Raw genomic sequence first — 12,879 nt, 5'->3', positions numbered from 1 at the left:
GTTTGACATGTGATTATAGTCACTGATATGTGATTACTAGATAAAAAAGTGTAAAGACATATTATTGATAAGTTTGTTACAAAGTCATTAATACATTTTCTCTGGCCCACGCAGGGTAATTTAATTATCTTCAACCCCCAAACAGCATTCTCATTCACAATACAGGTCCACACCTTTATCCTCAGTCCAGGGAGTGGAAAGCTCTGTTGTATGAAAAGATACTTTTTAAGACTCTTTAGGTTTGGTGTTTTCCATTTTCAAAGCACTTCTTATTCAACTCAGTCTTTTCATTATGTTTGGTAGTAGTCACTCACATTCAAAAAAACCAGGAACAAATATTTTCTTTCATTGGCTTTCTCAAAGGCCAAAAAAATTTTCAATAACAAACAGACTCTCTACTAGAATTTAAAGGTTCTAAAGACTGTGGCAAAACCACGAAACTACTCCAAATGTAACTCTCTTCATTAACTAATTATATCTGATATAGAGTAATAATCAAATAGTGCAACAGTCATTTTAATTCTATTTTGAAGGTGGATTTTAAGTCTGACACCACATGCACACTTATATATAAACTTAATGTACTTATTGGGGATGAAAAAAATATAACAAGACAAAACACCCCAAAGTGTAACGAAACTATCATTCAAAGACCAGCATGAAGAAAACTACATTCCTCATCTGTAGAAAATATTTTTAACGCTCACATATTGGAAGACAGAGCTGAACACTGATGGAACAAGTGGATATTTTGGATACAAGACTCTAGATTAAGTCATGATCAAGCTGGTCACTGTCAGAGTTTCTTTATTACTGTTCCCACATAGATGTTTAAGTGAATCATCCACCAGACAGAAGAATAAAGGTAAAATCTCTAAATTATGTGTGAGTCACATCTTTTCTGTAAGTAAATGAGAAGATAAGCTCATATATACAATGGTCAATAAATACAAAATGAAAGATTTTAAGTTAATATATAGTAAATGAATATGAGTTCATAGAGCACAACGGTATTGCAGGAAAACCAGGTGCCACTTGCAGCGAGCATGTTCTGTTAGGCAGAATCAAATGTGTTGACCCTATTCCCCTTTTCCTTTGCATCATAGAAGAGAAGAAAGAGGGCGTATTTCTGCAGATGAGATCGGGACTGGAGGGAAGCATCTGATTCTATAAAATCTCTGACACTGACCAGATGAGCAACATTTCACTCTGACCTTTCTTCAGAAAGATAATGTGCAGATTACCATAAGATACATTGTGTAGCTTTGATTATAGCTACCAACATCATATCAACATGCTAGGCAGCAAAGATGAAATGCTATTTGTACAGCGAAATAATAAAATATAGCTTAGCTTTTACCCTTTCAAATGGTAACACATCACTTTATACACTCAAACCACATTTCAAAATCTTTAGTTTCAATTCAACACATGACATGCTTAATAGTTTCGGCACTTCTGATTCTATTTAATAAGAGTTACGAACTGAAAGTAAGACAGGTAGGTATTAAAAATATATTGGAACATCTTAAAATTACCAGCCCTACCAGTGGAAATAAAATGATGGCAATTAAAAGTAATAAAGGTTATTAAAAGTTAAGGCCTTGGAGGCTAAGAAGTCATGTTAGACTGTCAATTGTTTTCCCCATGGTGGGAAATCAGTTAGAAATTAAAAAAAAAAAAATCTAGTAGTTTAGTTGTGGTCAAAGAAAGGGTCAGTGGGGATGGGGAGGTTTCAGCAACATGCTGGTAGAAAAAAAGAGACTTACATAGTCTGGGAGGGCAGTGAAATGGAAGGCGTGGTAACCTCGCTCACTTAGTTGTCATTTTTGATTTTCAATGACATTTTTTTCATTCTTTCGCCTAGTAAAGATGACAGAAGGTCCTAATTTATTATCTGATGTCTATTCCTGTTGCTAGATTTAAGAGCGTTTAACTGTATACAGTCATATAATCCAAATACAGACACTTTGAAAAAAAAGAAAAACCTAAAGCACTTATGTTGCATGCATTCAATTATAAATATAACTGTACCCACAAACCAGAGATAAGGACCTGCGGAAGTCAGCTCTCACAGCCCAAGCGACTGGGGGTGGGGGATTGGGGGACTGGCAGAGCCCTCAGATTAAAGCAGGAGAAAGAAGAGAGTAGGTCGTAACAAATAGCTACCTGAAATAATACTGGTTATGGATTCTAGAAGAATGTAGAATTAAAGTCCTCAGCAGGGCTCCGCACATTCTACATCACAAACAGAGCCGGTCAAAAGGCACATCACAAGTCACGGAAGAGAGTCTACATTAGAGGCCTGCTGAGGTTAGGGTGCATTTTACAGGATGAGAAAACAATCATCCACAGTGAAGGAGACCTGGCCCTTCCCTGGGCTTGACTGAAGGGGAAATAAAGGTGCAGCGTAAATTTGTTTCTGTATGTAAATCGCACCGCAGCCAGATCAGATTAGGCAATGCCTCGCGGCCTCTGACATCTCCTTCCGCTTCTGCTGCTTGGGTGCACTTCAGCGTGTGCACGCCTGGCATGCTGACCGTGCTCAGGACATAGCTGTGAGTAAATAAATGAAGAGACCACTAAATTAAACTCTACGAAGAAAACCACCCAGATAGCAAAAGCCCTCCCTTCTACAGCTGATTTGTACGTTTTAAGGAGCACGGAGGAGAACTGAAAAGAAAAGAAACAAAAGACTTTTTATAAGAGGAAAGGGAAGGGATCAAGGGAAAAAGAAAGAACACTGGAAAAAAACAAAACAAAACAAAAAAACCCAAACAATTCAATGCCAAAGTCAACCCGTGGCATAGCAAATGTGGCTCAGTAGGAAAATATCAGAATTTGGAGTTTAGTTCTCCAGTGGTGACTATCGCATCTGTTCATCTGGTCTCATACAAATACTTTCCTATTCTCATGTACAGCCTCAGGTAGGTTCTTTGATAGGCGTGTGATATTTATTCCATTTTTTTTTTTTAAAGAAACTATATCTGGGGGAGGTGTAAAGTCAAAAGGTGTCTGAAATTTATCTGGGATTATTCACAACATGAACAAGCAAAATAATGTTTAGTCTGTTTTCATAAGAATGTATTCATTGGTTTATGTTTATTTTGAAAACCAAATCTTCAAAAGACCCCTACACTCTAATAGGTGGTTATTATTACTATTTAAGAAGCAGGACAGAATAATCTTAGTTCAATTAAAATAGTTAAAAATTAAAATGTATAAAAATGTTGATGAGTGGCTTCAATCTTCAGGGCTCCCTTTACTGTGAACTGATCTCACTGTAGGACTGTTGAGAGAGCATAAGGAGATCATAGAGAAGAGAAGCACCTGGCTCATCAACTCCAGGGTGATCCCACTCAGGGAAACCAACAGACCAATTAGTAGAGAGCCACATACTTCATTCATTTTTTCAAGGCACACCTCTGAGCCTGAATGAGAACCTATTCATGCCAGTCAACAGGGAGCCAGCAGCCGCTTCTGGAGGGAATCTTTTCCATTTTCCAGGTAATGGTGGATCAAGGCTGCCTTGGGGAGAGGCCCACACCAGCCTAGATCATCTGGCTGTGTTCTCTGCCTAGCATGTACTATACATATGGGTACATCTGCAGAAATGTAAGAACTTCGTGTGGCATGGCCTTGGCAGTGTTTTGTGAGAGGTTATTCTTTAGGGTATTACCTTCTCTACAGTTATGAGGGATAAAGTAGGACTCTTGAGCCTATCGATGGCAAGACCCCAAACCAAGTTGGTTGCTACTCTGAGCTGCTTCTAATTTACCAGATGAGAAGGAAATCCTATTGATACTGACAGACCCATTGCAGAAGAGCACCTACCAAGCAACTTGTGAAATGAGTCTCATTAAAAAAAAACAACAAAAAAACTCTTCAAACATGTTAAATTGCTCAACAGTAGGGCATAAAAAACACGCCCCAGGAAGCACAGGTGTTTGCAAATTCATTTCATGTGCACGTCCCACTGAGCTTTAGGACTGAACCACATGGGAAGAAGGAGAGTACCTGTGGCTACACGCTTCTGTTTGGAGGCGACTTTCGTTTTCCTCTAAGGAGAAATGTTTGGCCATGTGTTCCTGCTAAGGAAGGCCTGCAAAAGCCGGCTGACCTAATTTAAAATATGAGCTCTTGCTGAGCTCTCATTGCATGAACCTCTTCCAAGAATTAACATTTTTTTTTTTTTTTTAGTTCTTATTTCATAAAAAAGTCAGCCCATCTTTCTCCAGTTCTAGTGACCTGCCTTCTCTCCTTCCCCAAAGCACATCACTTCTCCTGCCTTAATCACTTTTATTTGTGGGACACTAGGGAGGGAATGGTAATGCTTAGAGTAGGAAAGAAAATAACTCCTTTAAAAAAAAATCTTCTTATTATGATCATGTTTGGATGAAATATGGGGCTTGCCAGCAACAAAATTACAAAACAATTCCACTGGGAGTTCAGACCATTCAGGGTAATTCATCTATGAAAAAGTGAACTTTAATTGTTACTCTTGGCAGCAATCTAAGAGAAGAGTGAAATATTATACTAAATATTGCCACGTGCAATAGTAAAACGCTCTTTCCTCCCTGCCAGAATGAGTGTACAGCCCCCTTCAGAATCAGGTTTGGATCTAGCGATTTAGTCTAAATCCTCTGTTTCCCCCTTTCCAAAACCAACAGAGGTTTTCAAAAGAGTTGCGTTTTTTATTAGAACCATTTGCTCTTTCTAGGTTCCCAAAAAGGAATATGTAAAAACTAAGACTTTTATTTGGGCTAAAGTTGATTCCTCAGCTTCATGGAGGTCAATACACTTCGTCTGTGAACCTTCTGCTAAGAAGTTCATTGCAGTGTTGACCTAGCCAAGGTTATGTTTTGGCCCCTCCTTCCCCAGAACCTCCATCCTCCAGCCTCAGAGATTTATATAGTAGGAGCTGGAAGCATGGGGAAGCTAATCAAAATGAAACGTACATTTGTCAGATTACATCCTGAATTTCTAGAATAATAGAAATTTCAAATATTTTTGATGCCGCACGCAACAATTGCTACTTTGGGATCAAGCGTCCTGATCTGGGCTTCAGAAAATGTGATCCCAACAAGCTCGACTTTTTAGATTAAAAGCTCATTGAACACTGCTGTGTTACATAGTTTACAAGCATGGAAAGGTATTCGATAGTACTCAAAAGCAAAGGGATATTGTTGTAACCAATAATCTGAAGAAGAGAAGCTCAATTTTTAAGTAGATATTTTCCATGCTATGAGATGTTTTCCATCCATAGGGATATATAATGACACTAAGATTATTTGGGAGCAAATTTAAGTCTGCAGATAGGACAAAAGTAATCTTTGTTGTAACTTAATTAATGGATACAAATTTAGGTCACTTAAAACCTAAGTAAATATACTAACCTCTAGGACATCTACTTTATCTAATTATTTTCTTTTTATAACATATGTTATGAACAAACAAACAAAATGGCTACCATTAGTTTAAGGAAACTATAAGCTCTATCAGTCATGGGAAACATAGTCAGCAGTTATTATATATTATGCACAATTTCATATAGACTGCACATTATAAAGCTTCATAAAATCTTTAGTTTATTTAATGTCTTAGAAGTATGCCTGTTTTTCTGTTTGTGAAAGTTGAAACAAAAGAAAATGTAGAGAAAGGATGGCCTAGCAACTAACAGTGCTACACTCAAGTGAACAAAATTTACCATTTATAATTTAAATGAAGGCCAGTAACTATAGAAGGTGAGGAATTTTTAAATACATTCTTACAAATAGCACTCAGATAATCAATGATAGCAAATAAACTAATTAGGAGCCCCACAGGTCAACTATACCTGGAAGTTGGTTATCGTTTAAGAAATTGACATATGACATGGGAAGCCAAGGAAATTTGCCTTATATGTATTGTTTAATTTTTTAAAAAATAATCTGCCTTTTATTTACTAAAAGACCAAGCTTTTTGTGTGTCAGCACAAAATTTAAAGTTTCTTTTGAGGGGTTCTATCTAGTTCCTGCTGTCCATTTAAAATGGGGGAAAAATAAAAATATTTTGCCTGTGACAGAATATGAAAGAAGTTCTCACCCTTAAAACCAGCAGCATTGGTTTTCCAGTCATTAGCGTTCAAATGTCCTGCACGGGAAGTCCTGACAATAACATGCTGCACGTCTCTCCAGGTCAGAAACGGACTGGGGAAAGACAAGGTAAGAATCATTGTACCAAAAAAAAAAAAAAGATGGGGGCAGCAGAGTCACAAGCAAATTTAAAAAGCGAAAGCAAAATGGCAAAGTACTAAAAACAAAGGGTCAGCGATTTGGGTTTGGGGTAAACAAATGCCAAATGCCACTCTTGTTCTCGACATGGAGAAGTGACATTAGTCTGAGGGAGGCAGAAAATCTAACCCTGACGTTAATAAATAATGTGATATTAGTCGGTATAATTTAGTTTTTAAAAGGGTGAGTATTTCCAGTTTCCTCAACAAAATGGCTTCCAGTTCCGACAATACTGTCCTTTGTGTGAGAGCTTGCATCATCATCGGAAAATTACAATAAGCTCAAGTCAAAACTGAAGGCCTCTGGAACATTCCTCGTTCAGATGCATAGCCAGGCAATTGATTTGTAATTTAACAAAGAACTTAGCAATGTTTAAAACTCTGCATGTATGTGTGGGATATAGAAAAATTGTCAGCTACAACCAAATCCCCATTTTCAGTTTCTTAAAAGAAGAGAACACGGTACAGGGCCCAAAGCTGGCCTCCATGGCACAGACACGATGGGAGTATTCTGAATTTGCAATAAGTAGTTATAATATTACATTATTGGCTACCTATTTCTCATGGCTGTTAGCATTTAAAGGCACAACGGAACTATCAAACAGAAGATACTTTCACTGGAGAACTGCAATGCTGAACTCTAAACACACAGAACACAAATCCAAGCACATAGACACAGATTTGTTTTTTTGTTTTTTGTTTTTTATTTTTTCCCCAAAGAATATATTGATACCAGAAGGCATCTGACTCAGTGCATGTATGAAATTCTAATCATGACACTTATTCAATTTAGTCTTGAATGTGAGATGTGACAGGCTTTCACCTAACTAGGAACTATGACAATTACCATGCAACTTGTGTAGTTATTTTGTTTCTTGTCCACTACCTTCATTTTAGGAGCACATTTGCAAAGGATGGGTCAGAACATTTGGGGGAAAGGAGACAATGACTCTACCTTCCTTGAGGTGTGACAGGGCATGTGGTAGTCTCTGTTCCCCATCATATGCACACGGAGGGACACTGGCATCCCCTGGGCAGCAGGAGACTCTCGTACTGTCATTATAGCTAATTTTCTTTTTACTTACTTATTTATTTATTTAATTTTCCAATTAACAGTTGGCATTCAATATTTTATATTAGTTTCAAGTGTATGGCATAGTAATTAGACAATTATATAATTTACTAAGTGAGTCCCCACAACAATTCAATTATAGCTAATTTTAAATGCTCCACTCTATCCTACATTTTTCCCCATCACAATCACCATGTACATGTGTTTGTGGGTGGTCTCCTAACAAGAGAGGGCCCAATGATCAGATTCTGGCTCCTTCATTTTCTACCTATGTAATATTCACTTCTCAAAGTTTCTCCATTTAGAATGTGGATGCTAATACCTACTGTATCTCATCATACTGACGGAATCAAAGGAATGCCAAGTACTTAATCTAGTTTTTGGTGCATAATAAGTCATGAAGAAGTGGTAAGATGGTGCAATATTTTGCTAAATTATGAACCACAACCCTACTTGGTGGCTTGAAAATGAAAGAGACAGGAAAAGTACGAGAGAACTGAGATACCTATTGTTTTATGACCTCAGATTAAAAATGAAAGGAAAGTTATTACTGTCATTTTCAAAGTTTTCAGAGGGGGCAAGACTAGATCTAAACTATTTCGTAAGGTTGCATTAACAAAAGAATTTAATATTAAGGAAATTAAAACCCAACCACATGAATTTTTAACATATGAGAACAATGCAAACATAATCATTTTTGTTTTGTTTTAATACAATACTCGTTATGAACCAATTTAGAGCGTGGTAAGGCACAGAGCTCTGAAGAAAGGGAGGGGGAGTGTGTGAGGGAACCCAGGAAGCAGGGAAGTTCTGCTTCTACAACAAATAGCATGAGGTGTCCCTTTGCTCACTAGTACAGAATCCACATAATAATTGAGTAGACTCGAGGTACTACTGCAAGGGAAATTAGAAGTGGGTCTGGGATAATTCTAAATGGTAGTCTCAACACGAGCTGCTCTAGCTCTGCCTGTCTGCTCTTTCCCAGGCATGTACTGGATGAGGGGCAAAAGCAACAACGATGACCAAAGCTCAGTCTGGAAAACATTCCAGCCACGTATGGTAAAGCAGGATCCGTGAAAATGTTTTCATTTTATCATGAATAAATGGCAAGATACCTAGAAGTATGCTAGGATTTGATAAATATCTCTAAATCAACCTAGTGATTTAAAAATAACATTTAACGTACAGTTGAAACTTCCCTATTTTAAATCTTACCCTTGGCAGGGGGCGGGGTGGGGGGGGGAGAGAAGAAAAACAAGTTTCCCATGTTACCCTACATACCAAGACAGGATCCCGCAGAAATATGAAGTACAAGGTTTTGACTCTTGGGAACCTTAGCACTAAAAATATAACAATAGTAACAGAACAGGGAACATTTATTTTGTACCTTAAGCAGTTGTATTCAGGCAGATCCGGGAAGCCTTCTGCATTCAACTCAGCCTGAAGAAATAAGAGTTACTTGCTCTCATGCTGAGCTGCAAAAGCTAGTTCTTCTTGGAGTGCTTGTAATTAGAGGGAAGAAATTAGCTCCAGGAAATTGGAACTACACAGGGAACGAAGCAGGCATTCAGATAATTCTACTCTGACATTTGATAACGTACAACTTCAGAAATGATTTAATTTCAAAAATTTCCTGAATTTCACCAAAATAAAGTGAGGAAGATAATATGAAAAACCAGTGGATTTGGAATCAGTGTTTGTTTTTTCCTACCTGTGGAGGGTAAATAACTAGCTCAGGAAAAGGCCATAAGAGAATCTGCTAGTATCCTGGGAGAACTTTTATTTATGGAGAAGCCTGGTTCGTGTTATATAACATGTTTGTATTTATGCTCACAGGGATGATGTAGCAGTTAAGTCAAACTATCGGACATCTGGTAAACCATATACAGAGTGAAAGCAGAGAAGAGAAGTGCCAGGAACTCTGCAGTTCACAACAGTAGTGAGGTCCCCACTGAAACTTACCCCCTTCTGCCAGATTCCCTGGACTCGCACTTCACTGGCCTCTGAAAACCAAGACCCCTTTTATCTCCAAGAAAAGGAACACTGAGTACGGAGAGCTTTGGGGCAAGAAATAATCTAGAGGCTGAAGGTCTAACCAACATGGAAAAAAGAGCAGTTTCTCTCAGCCTTGAACCCGGTGACCACTGTCCCATAATGCCACAAGAAGTTATGCCACACATCTCTCAGGTTTCTTCTTGGAATTACTGACAATTTCCCTTCAATAACAATACACACTAAAGGGTAACATTTATAAATGCCTGCAAGATGTGACCTTTCAAGGCAATAAAATATACACGATTTTCTGGGAAGTCCTGCATATGTTATCTTATCCTGTTAGGAAGTTTTACATCCTTTAATGACTTTATAATAATAACCAACATTAAGTAAGTAGTTGGCCAGGGCCAGGCACTGCATGTTATATAAGCATTACTAGTTGTAATCTGAAAAACTGTATGATATAGGTAAAACTTTTATTCCCATTTCATAGATGACAAGACAGAGACTTTGAGTTACACACAGTAAGTCAAGTACACACACAGATAGTAAGTGGTAGTGCTGCAATTCAAACTGGCCATACCTGGCTGCAGAACGCACGCTATCAATCACTATTTAACATCATCTCCAGATGGACCCGCAGAGGTGAAACAGATATACACGCAGTGGATTGTCGCATGGTTCTTTGACAAATTGGATGAGGAAGCTAAGTGTGGCATATTATGTTCTCATGGTCACATGATTTTTGTACTTGCACTGTCTCTCTCAACTCAGTGGGCTAATTGTTGTTTACTGCAGAATTCAGGAGATACTTGAGACTTAATTTCACTTTAAGGTTCCAAAAGCCCAACATGAGCACACTCCATCAAAAGTAAACAGAAAGACATCAAACTAGAAAAAATCATGTTATTTTTATAATATTTTATCCTTATACCATGCCAAAGTATTATTTCATTTTTCCCTAATATTATTGTTATGAACTTGTTACCTTGCCTGACATGCTCCCATTTTGAACCTTAAGTGAACTGCAGCCCAAACACTTCTAGTTTCCAGACGCAAAAGCACAAATAATTGACGACACTATCACTACCTAGTGTTTGCATTACATTTTTGTTCTGAGCAGTTCACAGTACTTCCTGGGCCCAATGATAGCTTTAGAAGAAGTAGAATGTATCCCAAGGGAGACATTTTATCTAGAGCTTCTTGTTGGGCTTCTAAGAACTACTGCTAGCATTTAAATTTAAAAAAAAAAAATTCAGTCCCAAAGAGCTTCCCCAGATAATTCTGCATGTTTGAGGGCTGGAAATAAATCTGTGCTTGGTGGTCCTTAAAAATAAGACCAATTCTGAATCTTGAGTGACTGATTCACCTGTGTTTTTTAAAAAGAAAAAAGTAACTAACCTTCCCTTTACCAGCGCCCTCCACTGAAACTAGATGGATTTATCAACATAAGCATTTAAGAAGCAACTGAGAAAAAGGGCAGCACAAACACATTTTATTACAGAAAGAGAATTTATCAACAAAAGGAGTGACAGGAAATCCTGATAATGAAAACTGTTTCCTAATCTTTAACTACAAGAATGACTCCAGCTAATGCAACGATGAGCAATCACGTGGACTAGACCTATGGGGAAACTGCATGACCCAATCAGCAATCATCCAAATTGAATATTCATCAAAACATCCCAGACAAAATCAGTCTCTTTTTATGTTTCTTAACACGTTGTGTACCGCGGTATTTAAATGCCTTTTAGAAATGATGAGAATTCTTGCCACCCGTACGCAATGTGTTAAGAATGTGTAAAATAGGAATGGGAACAAATAGCCAGTATTTGTGGAAAAAAAGAATTGGTTGTGAGCTGGAACAACAAAGATGAGACAGAAAGTGTTTAAAGCTGCTGGATTGGTAAAAAAAAACATTATTCTGGCTATAGCCAGTGCGTGCCAATGATGATTCAAGAATAAAATATAGACCATCTGACAAAGAAAACCAATCTCCTTTTGTCAGTTAATGAAGATCCTGAATGGACTGTCAGTCCCACTGTGTGCAGGAGTATGTATCACTAATGGGAGCACATCCATTTTGCTATGTGTTCTACATTAATTCAAAAGTTCCTGGGCTGAAACTGGGTTGTGTAACAGGAAACATAGTTAATACCACCTCCAGATTTAGAATGTGACTTATATTGGTATCACCTGGACACTTAGTTAGGCCCATCCACAACTGGACCAAAGTAGAAATGATAAAAGAAAAAAACTGGTTTGTGACCACCCACATCAAATTTTTATTACACTCTCTTATGAAAGCACTCATCAATTCCATGAATTTAGTATAAACCAAATATACAGAGATTTGGTCTCTAAGCACGCTTAAGAGAAGACAGCCTCTAATTTACAAGGGACATTTCTGTCATTTAAACTGAAGTGCCTTATCTGTTTAATGAGTCCTGGCTTATCTGCAGGATTTGTCATTACACCTAAAACACATCAGCTTTACAAACAAATGATAATTTGTTTGAAGCACTTTGCTAGGCAAGCTCTTGTGGAATACAATTTGATGAATCGTCAGAGGTACACTAACTTGAGATCACATGCATTGAAATCAAGTCACAATAATGAAAGTTTCCACCAGCTATCCTGTACACTCCATTTCCTCCAACAATATTACTCCGGGACACTAAATTCTGGCCATTCTAAGGGTCTCTCTCTTCACGCAACCCACAATTTGGAATATAAACCTGATTCTCATTCCCCACCCCCACCAAATTTGCCATCTTTTGTGGTAGATAAAAATGTGACCGTAAGAGAGCTGCCACCTGAAGCTTATCCCAGTCAAGCAGTGGGAAACCCAAGTCTAGGAAAGAAGCCAGAGGCCACTGACTTTCCCTTTGCTGCTATTTTTTTGGAGGTGGTCCAGCATGACTAAATAGGCAATTTTAAGCTAATTGACCTGGGCCTGCAAGAAGACACTGTCACTCCTGTTATTTCTATTTCTAATCTACATTTGTTCTCCAAACAATAATAAATGTAGTCTCTAATCCTGTCCGTCGTCGGCAGCCGTCCGTCTCGAGAGACGATGGCGTAGCTTCTTGAGAGTCTATCTGCACCACCGAGAATGGCTGTGCAGTCCGACTCGGGAGTGACAATCCCTGCCGCACTTGTTACAGGTGAAGGCAGATGGCTGTTGTTGCTGCTGTTGACGCTGCTTCCGCCTCGATCTTTTCTGGACCGTCTCAAGAATAGTGTAAATTGTGCGTAAGGGTCAGGAAGACTTGGGGTAAATCATGACCTGCTACCTAATAATTCTATAACCCTGGACAATTTACCAAACCTCTCTGGGACTCATTTTTTTTTCAAATGAAACGTGCAGACATATTCTGCAGGGTGGCTCCATGAATTTCAGGTAATGCATATAAAGTGCCAGGCAGAAGATAGGCTCTCAAAGACCACAGTTATTATGATTTATTGAAATGACCAACCTATCATTAAGAATCCAGAAGGGCAACTGGTGAATCCCCATTTAATTGAGCTTTCTTCTATG

The 12,879-nt window shown here is 38.2% G+C and overlaps 1 protein-coding gene across 2 annotated transcripts in view; it reads right to left on the bottom strand.

Annotated features, from left to right (window-relative positions):
* PCSK5 (proprotein convertase subtilisin/kexin type 5) overlaps positions 1-12,879 on the bottom strand; it is a 441,582-nt gene that overhangs the window by 198,334 nt on the left and 230,369 nt on the right. For both annotated transcript variants that reach the window (XM_090274186.1, XM_090274185.1), the window contains exon 10: positions 6,085-6,188. In XM_090274186.1, the coding sequence (XP_090130312.1) occupies positions 6,085-6,188 (104 nt within the window). The remainder of the gene's footprint in view (positions 1-6,084; positions 6,189-12,879) is intronic.

The sequence above is a fragment of the Furipterus horrens genome, unplaced genomic scaffold (genome assembly GCF_987537825.1).
Source record: "Furipterus horrens unplaced genomic scaffold, mFurHor1.1.pri manual_scaffold_4, whole genome shotgun sequence".
Taxonomy (NCBI): Eukaryota; Metazoa; Chordata; class Mammalia; order Chiroptera; family Furipteridae; genus Furipterus; species Furipterus horrens.
Note: the sequence above shows the minus strand (reverse complement) of the source record. Positions and strands in the feature narration are given on the sequence as shown.